The following is a 20,067-nucleotide window of genomic DNA, read 5'->3' as shown; positions in this document are numbered from 1 at the left end:
ATTAGTAATTCTATCCATGTTGCATCTACATCACAAATTTGTCCAAATCCAAATAAAAGGAAATTCTTTTCTCATGAACAATATACATATGCTTGGCACCTAAGGTTAGGCCATATCAATCTAAACAGGATTCAAAGGCTCGTGTCGAATGGATTTTTGAAAGACTTTCAAGTTGTTCAATTTAGAACATGCGAATCATGTATAGAAGGAAAGATGACAGCAAGGCCTTTTAAGACAAAAGGGAATAGGGCCTCGCATATGTTAGAATTGATTCACTCTGACTTGTGTGGACCGATGTCCACAAAAGCTCGTGGAGGGTATGAGTACTTCGTCACTTTCATTGACGATTACTCAAGATATGGGTATATTTACTTACTTCAACACAAGTCTTAATAATTCAAGGCGGAAGTGGAGAAGAGATTGGGCAAATCTATCAAGTCATTACGGTCTGATCGCGGTGGCGAATACCTCGGAAACGAGTTTAAGCAATACTTGTCAGATTCTGGGATTACATCCCAATTGACTGCACCGGGTACTCCCCAACAGAATGGTGTAGCGGAAAGAAGAAATAGAACTCTTTTGGAAATGGTACGATCAATGATGAGTGATGCATCATTGCCTATTTCATTTTAGGGATATGCCTTGGAAACAACGGTTTACTTGCTGAATCTAGTGCCGTCCAAATCGGTTCCTAAAACTCCTGTTGAGTTATGGCTTGGGCGTCAGCCCAGTTTAAACCATATAAGGATATGGAGTTGTCCTACATACGTGCTAGAGTGCTAGACAAGGAAGCGAAGAAACTGGAGCCTAGATGCGAAGTAATGTTGTTTGTAGGATATCCAAAAGGAACGAAAGGTGGTTATCTCTATTAGTACTCGTATTCGGTATAGGATAATGACATTCTCTTAAGGAGCTCAAAAGGTTTATTGCGTTAAACCCTGCAGGTTGATTAAGTTCAGGCGCAATAATAAGGTTTGAGTGGTACTGCTTAAGGATTACAAAGAGATTAATTAATTTAAGCTGTTAGAGCTCTAATTAATAATTAATGGATGTCAGATATTTTAAATACGAAGATTTAATAAGTCTAAATACAAGCCCCGACTCATCACCGGCAATAAAGGGGTAAGTCAGTATTGATTCTCTAGTGGAATGAATTAATACTTATGAATTAATTATGATCTGGGCTGATCATAGAAATTAATTCATTAGAGGCCCATCTTTATTCCTTGTATCTGATCCCTGGACTGACCCAAAGTCTCCTGAGCCCAGTAGGAGTAAAAATCGTCCCTCACAGTTATGGGAGCCCTAGGACTGTGTTTTGTCTATAAATACAGCTGTCTGGTCTCAGAATAATACACACACAATATTAGGGTTTTAGAGAGCAGCAGAGGGGCGCCAACTTTGAGGAGGCCGATTTCTCCTTGGGAATTCTCATAGCACGTTGTCCATCCAACGTTGGGAGTTGAGCGGGATACAGTTCAGAAGGTCAGAACTGAAGTCTTTCAAATCAGCCATCGACAGCCTCTGCATACAATTCACAAGTAAGTGATTCTAACTCCTATGTGCAGCACTTAAATTCATAGGAGCATGTTAGGGATTAATCGTTGTATGGTGAATTACGATATCCGAGAAATAATCATTTTGGGGCTATAATTCTTCACAATAGTCAAGTATGAACTCAAAGGACGATTGTACTGAAGTATCAGTAATAAGCAATTACTGATACATGTCACATTGGGCCTAGCGGACTGATACTATAGTCAAGTATCAGTAGAACTCCTCAGAGTTATTCTTCATTCCTCGGACTGAAATCTCCAGTTTAAGGAAGTCACGTGGAAAGTTATCATGTACTGCCGCAATTAATGCCAATATATGAAGATCGTCCTTCAAAAGCCAGAGTTTTCTCTTTCAGGCTATTTTCTTCTGTAGCACCTTATTCATACTGCCGAAAGCATGGCTATTCCTTTTTTGATTAGGAACATCGAAGATTGAAGCCTGAGCTGACTCAACCTAAAACACCTCTAGATTGACTTGCAATAGGACAAGGACACTCTAGCAATGGTAAGTTGACCCAAAGTCATCTCTCAAGGAAGATCTTAAAGGGCTTCTAATTGTATCACGAGAAAGCAGTAAAGATTGGATTAAAAACTGTAAAATTAATTTAAAGCTTGGAAATTAAACTTAACTTGAAACTTAAACTTAAGAATTATCTAGGCGGAAAAGAATTAAACTAATGCTTGTAAATAAAATTTAACTTAAAACTTAAACTTAAAATTAACTAGGCAGAAAAGAACCAAGCATAAAAACTTAGCAGAAATAAACTATTAAACCTTGGCAGAATTAAAAGCATAAAGTAAAGGCTACTCGAAATTAAATGCTACTACGCTAAGAATTTAAATAACTTTAATTAAAAGCTTCTAATCTAACTAGACATAAACGAAATTGCATAATTGAAAGCAAAACATAATTCATGTAAAAACTAATAAATAAACGTAATTAATAAATACTGAAATCGTCGCGAGAAGCAAATCTGTCACTTGATTACAACTCTAAACGAAGAACTAACTAAAACTGAATTGAATGCTAACTAAAACTCGAAACTAAAGAACTATGAAAAACAAGAATTAAACTAAAGATTGTTTTGATTGCCTAAGGTCGAAGCTATTCTTGTTTCGAAGGCTAAAAGATTATTTCTCATGATGAACATTAAGCCTTATATATAGACTACCGATCAACCCTAAAAACCCTCAAAACGGCTCAGCCAAACTGGGCCTAAAAAATAAACATCAAGACAGCATGCGCGCACAGGGGATTGCACTGGATAACTTGCTCGGCAAGTCTTGGCAGCTCTGGCGAGTCATGGCAGAGCTGGAAAGTTTCCAGCTTTGGAATAGTGTTGGCGTAGGTAGCTCTGGAGATAGTCAGCTCTGGAACGCTTAGTCAGCTCTGGAGTTTTGATCAGTTCTGGAAATGTAAGTTCAGCTCTGGCATATGAAATTCAGCTCTGTCGAGCTTGGAATTGTTAGCTCTGGCTCTGGCACGGGAAATCAACTCTGACGAATGGACTTCAGCTCTGTCAGCTCTGGCGAGGCAGCAGAGTATGCGCCGACAGCTCTGGCACCACTTTGAGCCCAAAATAAGCAATTTTTGATCCAAAAACTCCAACTTATCATTCTTCCTTGTGTTTTATCAAAAGCTCCTACAAAGCATCAACAAACTCATAAACGCACCAACTTCCAGAATATTTAATTCAAATTTAGCACAATCAAACCCCCAAAATTAAGAACAATTAGGCATAAATCAACCCCTCCCCCACACTTAGCCTTTTGCTTGTCCTCAAGCAAAATCAGTATGAATTTAAGGAAGAGAGCGTTTCACGATGATTATTTCCATCCAAACATTCAACAAGTCATTCAAAATTTTCCAATCAACATATATCTCTCAGATCATGCAAGTAACTTAAAGTTTAAGAAGTAACACAGCAGTCATGCAAATAATTCGATCAGACCCAATTCTCCACTAGAAGTGAATTCCCTAATGTGATCGCCTTTATAATCTGTATCTCCATTTTTCACACTTTGTGTGCTTAATCATTTAGATTTCGACAGTTGAGCCATAATTCGTGAAATAAAACTATTTGGATGTAATCCAAAGTCTTCTCATGTGGTTTCCCATGCTCATAGTTAAACTAGCGGAGCAGAGACTCAGAGCTGGCAGAATTTTCAGCAATCAAACATTTCACAGATAAGGATACGATCGTAGGCAATCACAATGACAACACTCCCTCTAACATCTACCGGACAAATCACATTTTATTTACTTACAACCGTGTTGCAACAAAACTCATAATTCTTTGCACAATCAAGAGACATATATCAAGAGTAAAACCAAAATAACCACCATTCAATCACAAACCCGAAATTCTCATCAAAAACCATCTCTTCCACAAATTCATAAAAATTAGCAAGCATCCAAGAACAAGCTAAGAACAGAGGCGTGCGCACACAAGGGATTGCACCGAAGTATAACTTGCTCGGCAAGTCATGGCAGCTCTGGCAATTGATGGCAGCTCTGGCGAGTCGTGGCAGAGCTGGAAGTCAGCTCTGTAGAAGTAGTCAGATCTGTATGAGTAGTCAGCTCTGGAGCGTTTGGTCAGTTATGGAAATGTAAGTTCAGCTCTGGCATATGAAATTCAGCTCTGTCGAGCTTGGAATTGTTAGCTCTGGCTCTGGCACGGGAAATCCACTCTGACGAATGGACTTCAGCTATGTCAGCTCTGGCGAGGCAGCAGAGTATGCGCCGACAGCTCTGGCACCACTTTGAGCCCAAAATACTCAATTTTTGATCTAAAAACTCCAACTTATCATTCTTCCTCCTATTTTATCAAAAGCTCCTACAAAGCATCAACAAACTCATAAACGCACCAACTTCCAGAATTATTAATTCAAATTTAGCACAATAAAACCCCCAAAATTAAGAATAATTAGGCATAAATCATGAGCCATGATTCAAATTTGTCTCACAACGGCAGATTTCTGAAGACCATCTCCTCCAACGGATCTATTCAAATGCTGCCTATATAAAGAGCTCAAGGATCAACTTCTTTCTTCACCGATTTAATAAAGACATATGCTGAAGCTCAGCCAAATTCAAGACTCGGCCTATACTTAGCCAAATATTTGAATCGAAGAAGAGAATATTCATTGCTGAAATATCAGTATACCTGATACAAAAATTCTCTTAGAACATCTAAGCATTTTCTACTCGCATCCTTAGCCTAGATTATGATTACTTGAGAGCTTGTTCTCAGTAATCATAGTTGGAAGTTTTGAACCCCTTTTCTTTCGAGCGAAAAGAGTGTTTGAAATAGAGAGAGTTCGAGGCAGGTGTCTGAACTCGGAGACTTTTAACCTCCGCAAGCTCGACGTGTGTTGTCTTAGCATCTGCGAGTTAAGAACGAGAAGTCCAACCCAGTGTGTTGTCTCTGAAATTGTTGTTTCAGAATTAAGGTTTGCTGTGCACCCGTAAGCACAAACCCAGTTCTCTAAGTGTTATCAGTCTAACCGACAAATCTTAGGATAGTCAGTAAGATTTCTAACACTTCTCTGTTTGTTTAACTGAAACGACTGAAATTCTACTTGAACTTCTAGTGTGTTGACCCGTTCTTCATACTAAAGTTAAAATACTGAAGCATCAGTCTACACCCTTCTCTTAACTGAAATAGCTTTTCACTGATCACTTCAGTCTACACCTTTCAGTGTCACTTAAGATACTGATCTTAGTTTACAAAAAAAAAATTAAAATAGCCTACTAGTGTATTCCCCCTCCCCCCATAATAAATTGTTGGGTAATCTATTGATTCAAGGCACATAAAAAGTGCCCCCAACCCTATTGGGATACAATACGTGAAGACACAAGTACTAAGTGTCCTAAAAATAAGAAGTGCCTCAATAGAGCACATATTAGAGCATTTTTTAGTGTCCGATATTTTTTTTTATTGTAGTGACTACACCTTCGCGTGAGATTTTAACGCTCGAACTAGCTGCTCAGTTGGTATAAAATCTATTCTTTTAGCATTTATATTTAAGGGGTAATTATGTCAAAACCAATGAACTTTGGTCCGTTTTAAAACTTTTCCATGAACTTCAATTTTTACCTTCAATTCCCTGAATTTAAAGCCTCGTTCAATTTTTTCATACTTTTGAGCTCCGGTGAGTACCAAGCTGACATGGCACCTACGTAGTAGAATCGAACTGACATGACGCCTATTTGAACTCAAAAATTGACACTTGTAAAATAATAAACAAAAAAAAATATGGAACGACTACTCTGAATCTGCCGGCAGCTTCCCTTCCCCCTCTTCCAAGTCTGCCAGCCTCCTCTAAATCAAGATGAAGAAGGGAAAGGAGAAGGTGACAAGAAAATCCGTCGGCCTCCTCCAACTCATGTACAACCGGTGACGGGAAAATCAAGATCTGATATTTTTCTAATCAAATTGGACATTTTTCGAGAGCATTGGAAAGGGTGACCGAAAGGTGAAGAAGGGAAAGGGGAACAGGTGGAGAAGATATGGCAGCCAAGGTCCCCATCCCCCAGCGTTGTCGACGGAAATCGAGGGTGGTGATTGGGAGCCTAGGGTTTCTGAGTCAGGGGCTTGCGCCGCCACTGGGAAACGAGCAGCGGTGGTCGTTGGTGTTGTTGGTGTCCTGGAGTGAAGTAGAGGAAACGACGATGGCGTCTGACCTTGTCGCTGTTGTTCGCCAAAGATTTCATGGGAAAACGGCGACGTCTGCTCAGCTTCTTCCTCCGGTATTCTCTCACTAGGAAACGCGCTGTCGCGAGGGTGACCAGGAGAAGCTTCGTCGGGTAATTTTCCAGCTTCTCGGTTTGATGAGAGGTTAAGGGAACTGAGCTTGAGCTTCAGTCGTCCCAACTCCGGCGGGATATCGCCGAAGAGTTGATTCTCCTATGAGTGCAGGTGTAGGAGATCGGGCAGGGAGTCGAACGCGGTGGGTATATGGGCTCAAACGACGTCGTTTTACCCAATTAAACGACGTCGTTTTACTCATTCGCCGGAAAATTCCATGTTATATTTCCGGCAACTTAAAAAGTGTCATGTCAGCTTCTAATTTGGGGATTTAAGAAAAATATAGAAAAATTGAACGAGGCCTTAAATTTAAGGAATTGAAGATAAAAATTGAAGTTAATGAAAAAGTTTAAAAACAGACCAAAATTCATGGCGTAATTACCCTTATATTTAACTGCAGCGCACCATGCTCTAAGCGCATGGGAGTGGGCCTCAATATTAAATGGAGTATATTTTTTAAATTAATGAGAACTCAATTATTTTCAATGAGAACTGGATAAGTATTTAATATTTGTGCCGTCTACGGGAGAAAATAAAGCTCCCCTATTTAATTATTTGGTTTGTCCGTTTTATTTTAGTTATGAAAATTGTCGTTTTATATACGTTTATTTATTAACAATCGGGTGTAATGCAATGTGGACATTTCGACAAAATTAGAGAGAGAGAGAGATACAGTATGGCAGGACTGTTTGATAAGCAGGCGGAGATATATTTGGAAGCTCGGCCATCGTATCCGACGGAGTGGTACAAGATGCTGGCGGAGCTGACCCCCCACCACCGTCTCGCTTGGGATGTCGCCACCGGCAACGGCCAGGCCGCTTTTGGTGTTAGTTTCCTCTCTTTTTATTCATTTCAATCAAGAGATTTATATGTTAATTAGGTCGTGCTTCCTTAATTTGAAGTTGTTCATCTTCTAAATAACTTCCGTGTTCTTTAATATTATCTTGGACGAGGACAATTTTGATGGCTTTTTATTATTTTAGTTAAATAATTACATGAATTGAAAGGTTAGAATCGATGGTTTAAAAAGAGGCTTTACTTCAGCTCATCTGTATAATTTTAAATTTCATGTGGGAAACTGACAAGATTTGTAGAAGATTCCAATTGTTGCAGTGATAGAGCCTAGGGTGGTAGTTAAATTTTGATGGTCAATTCTTAATATTTTTTATAATATCTTGATACTTCTCGCCGCTAATCTAAACAAATCTTCTAGGGATCTCATTTTCATTTTTTTTTTTAATTTAAATAATCAAAGTACGGCGTCATTTTTCTATTTGCCACATCAGATCCGATTTAGAGACAATTCCGGTTTTGAGAATTTTTTTTGAAAAATCGTACACACAAGAGCACAATCAGAATAAACATCGGTGTTGATGCGCGCGCAGGTTGCCGAGCATTATGAGCAAGTGATCGCAACAGACATAAGCTCAGCTCAGCTGAAATTCGCAAAGCAGCGTGCTAATGTACGCTACTTGCACACACCCTTATCCCTTTCCGATGATGAACTAGTGAGCTTAATCGGAGGCGAGGGCTCGGTTGATCTCATCACCGTCGCTCAAGCCATCCACTGGTTCGATCTCCCACGATTCTACTCCGTCGCAACGCGCCTCCTTAGGCAGCCAGGCGGCGTCATCGCAATTTGGGGCTACAACGGGATCGAAGTTAGCCCAGCATTTGATGCCGCAGCAAGCTGTTGGTACGAGACCACCCTTCCCTATTGGGACTCCAAGATCAAGCCGCTGTTTGGAGGCTACGGCTCCCTTCCCTTCCCTTTTGAGGGCGTCGGGCTGGGCTGCGAGGGGAGCCCTCTGCATCTTGATATTCCCAAGGAGTTGGCGTTTGAGGGGTACGTGAGAATGGTGCGGTCGTGGTCGGCCGTCGTGACCGCCGAGGAACAAGGCGTGGATTTGCTACCGGAAGGCGTTGTGAAGGAGTTGGAGGCTGCTTGGGGTGGTGCCCATCTTGTGAGGTCTATTGTGTATAAGGGCTTCATGTTGGTTGGAAGAGTGAAGCTTTCTGAGTTAGGACTGTAAATTTCAGAGCCTTATTTACTTGTTATTCTAGCCTTGTGATTGCCACTGCATGAATGTTTATTTTGTTACTAAGTATGTTGGGAAATTATCAATAAATTGATTTCTCTACCTCACATAAATAGCCACCTTAGCCTTATAAACTTTTTATCTCGGTTCAACTCCGGCCTTCTGTTTAGCATAGCTTAGACTAGGGTGATTCTATTCATAGCTCTCATTTTACTCCTTGTAGCCCCTTTTTAAAATATTAATAATAATTAATTAAAAATTTACTATTTTACCCTAATTTTATAGCCCCCAAATTAACTGGAATTGAGAGCAGCTTTCTTTCTCCATTTCTTATGCTCCGACGGAGGGAGCACGCCGCTAAAGACGTCAAAACTTACCGAAAATGGATTGAGGATTTTCTGGCAGTACTCCTTGATGAAGAGGTCAGAAGTTCTAGCTGTTGCTCAGTTGAGCCAAAACGAGACTGCTCGAGCAGTTCTTGCGAATTATGGAGCAATACAACGCTTCCTCAATATGTTAGAAGGGAGACTAATGAGCTTAGAGATAATGCTGCAGAAGCCCTTCTAAATTTCTCTTTGGACCCATTAATGGGGGAACAAATCTCCTGTTACTGTATATTAGAGAATCCCATATTCAAGAATATATATGCATGATAGAGTAATGCCGATGCGTGCCGCTGATCGACACATGGATCTGTCTTTACCAGACCAACTCACCTTGTACCCTGTCCTTTACTTAATTTTCATTTTTGTAGCATTGCCTGTATTGAGCTTTTGATGTAATGCCCATGGAACTAACCTTTGATATGGTAAATATGTAGACACCAGATTCAATTGAGATGTTTCTCATTTTCTCATTCAGGCGCGCACTGCAGCTTCTTGATGTCGCCCTTGTGCGTCATCGTAGAAGTCCGGCGACACATCGTCGATCATCCACGTACATCTCTGCCAGGTCCTTGTAGTGCTTCATTTTCTATTCGATGATCTCAATTAAGTTAATTTGGGGGCTATAGAATTAGGGTGAAATAGTAAATTTCTAATTAATTATTACAATCTAAATACTTTTGTTTTTTTATTACTCCATCCGTCCCACGAATCACTTTTATACTTTATTACCTACACACTTAAAACACTAATCTACAATTCCATAATTCTCGTGCCGAAACCAAACATGTCAAGATTCGTGCAACGGATGGAGTATTTGTTGTCATATTTGTTAATTATAAAATGCAACATGAATGATGGCACTTGCCACATGTCAGCACAAGAATTAAGGTTACAAATGTTGTTCTGCAACCTAATTGATAATCGGTTGTGAGGCACTTTTGATTTTAACATTTTCTTATTGCTTTTTTTTTGTCCCTTAGCTATGACCGATTATGATTGGTCATTGATAAAACTAGTCTTAGGTAATTCGTTGACATTGCCAATGATGATGTGATGTGTGTAATTTGTTGATCTAGTGATAGAGTGATTAATGTCTGGAGTGAAATGTCTCAAGTTTGAGTTCAAGATCACACTTTAGATTCAAATCCACCATCACATGTTTTTTTCAAATATTTATTTCTCTCAGCCAAGAAAAACATGCATGGAGTCAATACATCAAAGTATCTATTTTCATATAGCAAAACTAAAGAATATATACTGAAATTTAAAAATTATTTTATTTTGACATATATTTCATTCTTTACAATGATTTAATTAGGAAAATTTGCCTTAAAACACCATTAGTTAATATGGTTAAATTTTAATCTTAAGATCGACATGTCATTCATCCATCAATGCTATTAAAAGATGAAATACGATTAGGCAATAAAGGATTCGGCTCTAATTGACCAAGAAACCAAGAGAGACAATATAATAATATAAAAAATCAACAATGACTAAGATATCTTTATCTCTTTTGTACTCCATCCGTCTGCGATATCGTTTCCACTTCTATTTCTAGTTGTAGGGTCCACATAACACTTTATTCTCTTAACCTTATATTTTTATTAAAAAGTGCCTTTATTGTGGGACCCCAATTCCACTCACTATAATATTCACAATTATCTACTACTGTCCACCACTTTTCTAAAAACATGCGCCGTCCACAATGTAGAAACGAGATATCGCGGATGGAAGGAGTATATAATTTAAAATAGCCTTCCAATTGCAATGTATTGCTTCCTTTCTCTTCTTTAAAAAAAATCAACGTGAATTTACATATATTTAATTTTTTTAATTATTTATAATTTTATATTGATATTCAATAAATTATTCTATCTGTTGCATTATTGTTGGTCTATTTCTTTCGGGCACGAAGTAATGTAAAATTGTGTAAAAGTGTGTGAGACCATATTATTTGCAGTGTAAAATCATTACCAAAAATAGAAATAAACCAATCAATATAATTAAGGATTCATGCGCTCTCCTTAATCCGAGGTCCTACGTGGCATATCTAAGAATTCAAGGTTTAAAATTCTTGCAATTCTAGAGCCTCTAGCTCAATTCTTTATCACTGACGTGACAATATAATTCCACATAAGCTATATTTTATATATACATTATTTTATTTATTATATTATAGTACATCAAATTACATGGCATCAGCACCAAAAATATTGTAATAAATGAAAAAAAAATTGGTAATCGATTCACCATTCTCCTATCCTCCACTAGAATCCATTTCGCCCCCTAGCTCCCCCCCACCGGCGATTCTTCACCCACCGCCGCGATCTGTCTATGACCCCCACCGCGATTCGCCGCGCCGGCACCCATCCTCTTCTCTCCCGTCTCCAACCATCCACCCACCGCCGCAATCTGCCCAACTGTGCCCGGCCCCGCCCACCGCCGCGATCTGCCTCGCCGTCTCCTTCCCTCCACCCACCGTGCCTAGCCCCTGCAGCGATCTGCCCCACCGCGCCACGCCCCTCCCACCGCAATGATCTGCTTCACCAGCTCTTCCTCCCCCCCACCGCGATTCGTCGTCCAGCCTCAAGTGACTCTCTCCTTCCCCTGCCGCGACGATTTGAAAGCACCATCATCGTTTCTCTGACCTTCCCCTCCCCGCCACCATCAGCCATGGTAAGTATTATTTTAGAAAACAAATTGAATGCGTTTTAGAATAATGAAATTTTGGAAAGATTTACCAATCGATCAATAATCTGTCAATTTTTAGGGTTTGAAAAATTATTATATTAGGAAATATTACATTTCATTATGGTTAGTACTAAATCTTAGAAATATGAAAATTTGGAAAGATTTACCTATCGATTAATAATTGGAAACTTTATAACCTAAATTTTTAGTATAAATTCCTTAGTTAAAATGATTTAGGTCGTGTTTTTACAGCCACACAAGGTATCTTTCTTTCTTCTGTTGCTGCGTTTTTTCATCTTTTGCTCTTCTTGAATTTCAACTGAATTTGGTGGCTATGTGTAGATTAGTTTCTTTACATTTCCTTTTAGTGATGAATAAGTTTTGGGCTTTGAACTTTTGCTCATTTTGTGTTGAATTGCGATTGATTCGTGGATTGGAGTGTAGGAGGTCAAGTATTATCAATCTATAATAATAAGCACATGCACATACCTTTGAACATTTCTAAGAGTTTGATTGAATTTGGAATCAGTAACTGGAGGTGAAGAAGAAACTTCTTGCCGCTGTGCCCCAAAACTCAACGAGGGCCGTCGTTCAACCTTGCCTCCCCTTCCTGAAGACCCGCCACTGTCCCTGTGCCGTCGTCGGAGACTCCTCTGCCTCGACGAACAAGGCAGCCACCCCGGGCTCTCAGCAAGTGAAATGAGAGTCTCACACAAACAGGTAAACTAATAATTGTTTATGTGTAGTATGTTGGGAACAAGCTTAGAAATTGATTGAGTTCCACATCTATCACTTCTGTCTATTGATCATTGTTTCTGGTAGAGGTAGTTTTGGAACCCATGGTATTCTGATCTGGTGTTTTTCAAGATGATGAAGAACTATATGATTGGGTTTGGTTGAATTTGCAGATCTGATGGATGATTGATTCGTTTATTTTGTAATTGAAACGGGTGCTTTCAATTTTGTATCTAATTTTCATATATTAATGGTGCTTTTCAATTTGTCGTGATTCTTCGTGTTTATCAAATGCTTTTTTTATTAAATATGGGGGCTGATTTCCGATGGGTGTTGATGGGTGATTTAAATTTAAATATGGACAGGTTGGATTGAAGATTGAAGATACGAGGGAAGAGGAAGAAGAGGAGGAGAATGAGCATGATGAATGAAGAGGGCTAACATTTTAGTGTTGTTGCCTCTGCAAATGGCCCCAATCCGAAGTAGGAGAAAACCAAGAACGGCCACAATCCGAGTAGTCTGAAGTAGGAGAAAACCAAGAAGTTGATCTCCAGCAGCGCCCCAGATCATACTGATCCAAAGCTGTCAAGTTTGCTACCGAAAAAGAAAGTTAAACGGAAGCCTGGTGCCAAGGTGGTCGAAGCCACATTCCGCCTCGAGAAGCTGGTGGTTTCGTAGGGCGGAGAAACGACATTAACTTGATAATCACTTGGGTTTGTTTATCTGTGTAAAGCATTGAACTATCGTTGATAGTTGATTACAGTTGATAGTTGAGTAGTTTTTTAGTTAGATTTTTTGTTATGGTGTATTAATCTTTGTGGTAATTTTTGTAATTATTGCCACTGAACTACAGTTTATAGAGGATTTTGAAGGTTCTCTATTACAAGTTATATTAGTTGTAGAGCTCATAGATTAAATTTGGCCGTCTCTTTTCTCTTTTTGTTGTGGGGAAGGTTGACTACTATTTTATTGGTGAATTATGGATTTATAATATATATAAAAGGGTAAATATCACTTTTTGACCCATCGTTTGAGAGTTTTCTCAAATTTATCCCACTCTAAGGATATTTACAAAACAATACCCATCGTTTAATTTTTTTCTTATTTGTGGCCCGCAAAAATTTTTTGGCTAACGGTAAATGACGTGTTCCGGCCAAGTTCCATGTAGCTATTACACATCAGTATTAAAAAAGAAAAAAAAAAGTAAGTAAATACACGGCAGAGTGTGGATGGAATCCTCTCTCTCTCTCTTGGAGATTTCCGCCGCTGTCTCCGAAATCTCCGGCGAGCGGCGCCTCCTAGAGGTCACCCACCGGTGTTTTGGGGATCGATGAGGCCGATGACGTCCCTAGGTCGGCTCTCTTCTCAATCCTAGAAAATCGAGGCCAAAGGGCGAGCTCCGGTTCCCCCTCGGTTCGAGCATAACGCTGCCGCCTGGAGTACGCGGCCATTGTTGCTCTTCTGAGGGCTCCGACGAGCGGCAGAAGTTTCACCGTCGTCGCCCTCTTTGATTTGACGGAGCAGGGCAGTCGCCCCTCTTCTCCTTCTCACAGTCCACGTCAATGTCCATCCCCGGTTCAATGAAATTCAGGTACAACAAATTACCTCTCTCTTTCCCCCAAATGCTAAATTCGGTTTCACCCTTGGAATCATTCTATAATTTATGTATTTCATGTTTCTAGAGCAAGTGGTTGTAACCTTCAATTCCTTGTGATTCCATCCACACTCTGCCGTGTATTTTCAGGGATTTGTCACTTGAGTTTTGAGAAGTCATGAGAAGTCAGACACGCTTCTTTTCTTGTGTGTATTAACTTACTTTTTTTTTTAATGCTGATATGTAATAGCTACATGGCACTTCGCTGGAACACGTAATTTTTCGGTAGCAGGAAATTTTTTGCGGGCCACAAATAAGAAAAAAATGAAACGATGGGTATTGTTTTGTAAATATGCTTAGGGTGTGATATATTTGAGAAAACGCCCAAACGATGGGCCAAAAAGTGATATTTGCCCTATATAAAATATATTTTAAATAAAAAAAATAAAATGTATTTTTGAAAGTATCGTATCATGGTTTTTGAAAAAATGACGTATTTATGTTCCCGTATCGTTTTCGTATTCGTCCCCATACTTCATAAAATTATTATTCTATTATTCAACTAATATTTATCGTTATTTTCAAGCCTCGGCGGGTATCCGACAGGTAGCGGGTGACGGATATCTGGCGGGTGGCGGGTTGGTGGATACCCGACAGGTGGGGTCGTGTGTATGGGTGACAAATAGTAGTGTACAAGAAGTTGAAATTTTTTCTAAAATTGTTGCAGTTTCGTAGTGATTTATTTGTGGGGTGGTTTATTGCATTTGTTGGGTGCTTGATTGCAGGATGTCGACGCCGAGAAGTAGCAACGCTCCTACCTCTCAAGCCTTAACGGGTATCCGACGGGTAGTGGGTGGCGGGTATTCGCGGGTTGCGGGTATGAGTGGCAAATAGTAGTGAGTGGTAAATAATTTTTTTGAATGTATGTTTCACTAAGTCATGTTAAAGATGAAAGTTCTCTTTAATTTATTTTTTTTTCATTTTAGTTTAATGTGTAATGACCTATATCATATTAATAATTTTTTTAGTGAATAATCTCCATAATTTATAAATATATTAAGAAATAATTTTTACGCTTTTTTATATATAAATTATAACATCAAATGATACCCGTCGAAATTCGACACGTTACACTCTAGTATTAATAAGACGGAGGGAGCATATATGTAATTTTATATTTCAGCATATGTAATTTTTCATAAATAAGTAACATATTTTTATATTTTTATATAATTTTAATTTTTTATAATTATAAATTTATTATTGTCCGTGCATGGCACGAAACACGTACTAGTTAATTATAGTACTAAACAAAGGACCGAGTTTAATAAATAACATATTTTCTAGAATTGCAGGTAAAACTACAAATAACTGAAGCATTATTTTGTCTACCTTACAAAATTTCTACGTCTATGCTCCCAAACTGCGCAACTCCAAGTTTCCTTCTAGAAGTTAAGGATCAAAACACTCGTGGAAGCAAAGCAGTGCTTAATAAAGATTTTCTTCTAGATTGAAAATTTCAGACCACCTATTCTTTTCAAGGAAATGCACGACAACTTCTATATAGCCTTCATTATAATTTTTAACCAACATAGGCTCAAACTAGAAATGAATCGACCCCATCAGTAAAAGAAAGAGGCATCAGTAAAAATTTTAGCAGAAGATTGAACTCAACCGCAATCTTAAAAGAAATGGGTTAAATAAGAATGTTGAGATTGCATCCTTTATCATTTATCAGCATTTCTTTTAAGATTGCTCCATTTCTTACGGAAAATAACTGAAAAATGACTAAATCTTTAAAGAAACAATCTTAACGGAATGGCATTAGCTGATAAATGATGTGGCACTATATAAATATCAATCAAACTTGTGTTATTTGTCGAAAAAAAATAAGAGCTCCAAATATGCGTGGGAGAGAAACGAAGAACAGAACGAGAAATCCACATCCTACTTGTCCTCAGGGACGGAGCCAGGAATTAAGTTCGGGGGGCTGAACTTGTACGGCCCCGAGAATTTTTTTTTGGGCATTCTGTATATTTAAGGTATTTTTTTATTAAAATATGAGCATAATACTAATAATAACGAACAACATTTTCATAGATTATATAGTTTCAATATATCACAAAACTTTTTTTGGACATTCCGTATATTTAAGACATTTTTTATTAAAAGGCAAGCATAATAATAATAATAATAACAAACAACATGTTCATAGATTATATATTTTCTACATATTACAAATTAGTTTCAATACATTATAATTTTTTTTAGCATTTCATACATATTAGGCATTTTTTATTAAAAGACAAGTATAATAGTAATAATAACAAACAATATTTCATAGATTATATAGTTTTAAATAACAAAATTATCCTTAAATTAAGTATACATGAGAGAATATAATAACCAAATACTCTTTTATAAAACAAAATTATTTTATAATAGGGATAAACATATATCTATATATATTTAAAAAAAAAAAACTCAAAATTTGGGAGGGGGCTTTAGCCCCCCCTGGCTCCGTCCCTGCTTGTCCTAATAAAACGAAACTTATGATGGCGTTAAATCTGAGCAAGAAATGGATTACCTATGCAGCTTCAATAACTGGACTCAGAGGGTGTTTGGCTAAGCTTAGTTTAAAGAGCTTATAAGTTGTTTCAAAAGCTTATAAGATGTAATTTCTTAAGATCTTATAAGTTGTCAAAGTGTTTAGATAATTGAGCTTATAAGCTAAAAAGAGAATTTTTAGTTAGAGAAAGAAAAACTTTGTTAGAGAGAGAAAATCGAAAAGAAATGATAACAGAATGATATACTTATGTTTGGCTAACACTTTCAAGAAGTTTATAAGCTCTTAAACAACTTATAAGTTGTTTTAAAGAGCTTATAAGCTCAGCCAAACATCCTCTTAGTGTAATGGTTCAATTCTCATGTGGCTTACGCAGATTCAAGCGCTTCCTTCGCTCAGGGCAACAATCCTTCGCTACGGGTAGAATTGCAATAGTAGTTCAAGGCTTCTTCAAGGATTCTATTGAGACCCACGAAATTTCGTGGGTGGAAGGGCATGATGGTATATGCCTATTTGATGATATTCAAGGAAATGATCGAGAAATTTCGTCGACTTGAAGAAGATGGGTGGAATTTTTTCTGTACGTGTTTCAGTAGTGTGTATTGACCAAGGTTTTTTTGTCTCTGTTATTGTTAATCTGAGTTATTGTTCACATTAGGATTATATGTGGTCTTCAGATGTGCGTAAATTTCATGTTTCATGAAAGGAGTAAAATTTATCGTTGCAAAGTTCAAAATGGGTATATTTTGAATTTTGCCTCTTTAATAGTATTTCCCACCAAGAAGTATGTTCAGTAATGGATTATAAGAGTTGACAGGTAACAGCAGCAAACTCATGGCACTGATAAACAATCATGCAAATATATATAGTAACGACACAAACAAAATTCCCATTTGACATAACAATGGAAGTAGCAAGATAATCCTCATCTCAGAAACAGAAAAATATGTTCCAACAAAGTAAACCAACTTCCTCTAAACTCGATAAGTAGACTCAATTCTGTTATGGTAACACCAAAATTCTCATGAAGGTTAACGGTAGCGACGGAGGGAAAGGGTCTGGTTCCTTTTCCAGGTAGCCCTTCTCGAGGGACGTGCTTTGTGGTGCAAATGCCCTCTGCCTCTGAGACCTCTGTACTTCTTTCCAGCAGAAGTGAGACCGCGAAGCTCCCTGTGTTTGTGGACTGGATTGCAGATCCAGTTGATTCTTGGGTCGTTGCGGATAGTAGTATGGGCCGGATCAATCAGAATCACCTCAAAGTACTTGTAAGTAGAGTCCTGAAGTTTTAGACAACAAGTAAACAGCACTGCATTCAAGATTCGATTCGAAAGCGGCTAATTTCAAGCACAAAGCAGAAATTGCTAGCCTAGTACTTCAACAGCCCACTTACCCACTGTTCACTTGATTCTCCAAAATCAACTTGTTCAAGAACACATTCAAGAGCATGTTGCAGTTTGAAAATAATTATCAACCGTTTTGCATTTTACGAACAGAAACGCTTAAATTGACCATAAGTATCTATTTCTCAATTTTTCTAGTGGAAGGCTGATGATTAAATTGCTCATTAGCATGGTAAAAGAATCAAAAAAGATACATAGACATATACAAGGTATGTGCTCGATGCAAACCTCATTAATCCAGTAAGAACTCAGAACCCTAAGGCCACCGAGTTTCCTTCCAGCTCGTTCCTCTGCGACTGACCGCTTGCTGCGCTGGAATTTCAGCTGAGTAACACCCTGGTTGGTGGGCTTACCATAAACAATACCCTTGGAAACTGGCCTCTTCCTTCCTCCACGTCTTACTCGGACACGATAGATGACATAACCCTGAAAAGTAAATTGTGTTGGTAGTCATATAAAAAAGAAAATGAACAACTAGCACAGACACCATGAATTCAAGCAGTAGAGGAGCCACATGGGGACTGGGGGGCTGGAGCCCCTCCCAAATTTTGAGTTTTTTTTTTAAAGTATATACTCCCTCCGTCTCACAAAAACATGAACAAAGAGAAATGGCATGGGTCTTAAGAAATATTAGTTATAATGAATTAATTAAGAAAAGATAGTGGTGGGCTATAATGGTTTTTTTGTAAATAAGTGTAAAAAGGAGGGATGAAAAATAAGGGGATAATTTCCAAAAATAGTAATGTTCATGTTTTTGTGAGACGCCCTAAAATGGAAAAATATTCATGTTTTTGTGAGATGGAGGGAGTATATGTTTATACCTATTATAAAAAAACTTTGGCCTTATAAAAGTTGATTTACTTGTTATATCCCCTCATAAATATTTAATTTCATGTTAATTGTGTTATTTAAAACTATATAATCTATGAAAATATATTCGTTATTATTACTATTACGTTTTTCTTTTAATAAAAAATGCCTAAAATATACGGAATGTCCCCAAAAAAATTGTAGTGTATTGAAACTGTATAATTTTTTAAAATATACGAAATGCCCAAAAAAAATCAGGGTTACCGCCCCCAAACCCCCGTACAAATTTAACTCCCTCAACTAAATTCCTGACTCCGACACTGAATTCAAGTGATACTATACACTCTAGATTACATTTTAAGATGGTCCAGCTATTTATAAGATAAAAATCTTATCTTATTGGGAACAAAATACATTCCAAAATACTACCCGAATACAGTTGTATCTTACTGTTTCCTAACGAAGCACAAACCAAAAGTAAAATATAACAACAAGAATAACAAATAAGTAAATATATAATTTTGCATCAGCGATTCAGCACACAAAAATGACAAACGATAACGCAAAAATCAGGCAATAATCGATCCTAAGGAAATAGCTCACAACTAAAATCCATCTAGAAAATCTAATGACGCTTCGTAGGTGTATGAGATTCACTTCGGTTCTATTTCGGTAGACTCAACTTGAAGAAGTGAAGTGTCAACTAACCCTAATTTCACAGATCAGAACCAGAAATCAGAAATGAATGGAAATTGCACTCTCATACAACAAATAACTGCGTTTGAAATAAATAAAATAGAATAGGAAAAAGAAAAAGACCTGCTTGGCCTTGTAGCCGAGGCGGCGGGCCTTGTCGGGGCGGGTGGGGCGGGTGACGCGTACAACAGCGGGAAGCTGGCGATACTCCCAGCAGCGGACCCTAAGCAAGAACCGCATCACATCTGATTGCTTCTTCTTCCACAGCTCCGACACGTACGTGTACGCACCTGCGATCCGAATTCATCAATTTTTTGGTGGAATTAAAAAACAGATCGAAATCAAATTAGAAATGAAGGAGTTGAGAATTACCCATTGCTGCAGTGGCTGTTCAGACTTCCAACGTTCCGTTTAGGGCGAATGAGGAGGCTCGACTGGTTACTAGGTTTTTAGTGGGGGGTTTAATTTTGCATTTTGGAGCCCAGAGTTTAGATGGTTTTGCACTTTGGACCTTGCAGAATCTACAAATACCAAACCAATTCATTTTCGGGTGTAACTAGGGTTGTAAATGAATCAATAATTTTGCTCGATTCGAGATTCGATTCGAAATTGTCTGATTCGTATTCGAAATTATTCGATTCGTATTCGATAATAAATATTCGATTCGATTCGATTATTATTCAAATACTTAAATGAAATATTGATATTCGATTCGATATTCGTAGTTATTCGATTCGAAATATATATATCTATATATATATATATATATATATATATAAT

At 38.0% G+C, this 20,067-nt stretch overlaps 2 protein-coding genes across 2 annotated transcripts; one reads left to right on the top strand and one right to left on the bottom strand.

The window, feature by feature from the left end:
- The first annotated feature begins 6,885 nt into the window (after positions 1 to 6,885).
- Positions 6,886 to 8,513, top strand: LOC131011452 (uncharacterized). The gene is made up of 2 exons (XM_057939245.1): positions 6,886 to 7,193; positions 7,753 to 8,513. Exons 1-2 carry the CDS (start codon positions 6,996 to 6,998, stop codon positions 8,398 to 8,400), a joined length of 846 nt encoding a protein of 281 aa, XP_057795228.1. The 5' UTR covers positions 6,886 to 6,995; the 3' UTR covers positions 8,401 to 8,513.
- An 8,709-nt stretch (positions 8,514 to 17,222) lies between these two features.
- On the bottom strand, positions 17,223 to 19,798 carry LOC131011451 (60S ribosomal protein L15-like). The gene is made up of 4 exons (XM_057939244.1): positions 19,660 to 19,798; positions 19,411 to 19,577; positions 18,010 to 18,207; positions 17,223 to 17,658 (listed from the first exon to the last, which is right to left on the bottom strand). The coding sequence occupies exons 1-4, from the start codon at positions 19,661 to 19,663 to the stop codon at positions 17,413 to 17,415; spliced, it is 615 nt and encodes a 204-aa protein (XP_057795227.1). The 5' UTR covers positions 19,664 to 19,798; the 3' UTR covers positions 17,223 to 17,412.
- Between the last annotated feature and the right edge of the window lie 269 nt (positions 19,799 to 20,067).

Source organism: Salvia miltiorrhiza, chromosome 2 (genome assembly GCF_028751815.1).
Source record: "Salvia miltiorrhiza cultivar Shanhuang (shh) chromosome 2, IMPLAD_Smil_shh, whole genome shotgun sequence".
Lineage (NCBI taxonomy): Eukaryota > Viridiplantae > Streptophyta > Magnoliopsida > Lamiales > Lamiaceae > Salvia > Salvia miltiorrhiza.
This window is presented reverse-complemented; position numbering and strand designations above follow the sequence as displayed.

Coding starts and splice junctions, on each gene's coding strand:
- LOC131011452 (XM_057939245.1), top strand. CDS start 6,996: ATGCAATGTGGACATTTCGACAAAATTAGAGAGAGAGAGAGATACAGT. Junction 7,194..7,752: donor ACGGCCAGGCCGCTTTTGGT/GTTAGTTTCCTC, acceptor ATGCGCGCGCAG/GTTGCCGAGCATTATGAGCA.
- LOC131011451 (XM_057939244.1), bottom strand. Junction 18,208..19,410: donor TCGGCTACAAGGCCAAGCAG/GTCTTTTTCTTT, acceptor TTTACTTTTCAG/GGTTATGTCATCTATCGTGT. Junction 17,659..18,009: donor GTTCTTACTGGATTAATGAG/GTTTGCATCGAG, acceptor CTAAAACTTCAG/GACTCTACTTACAAGTACTT.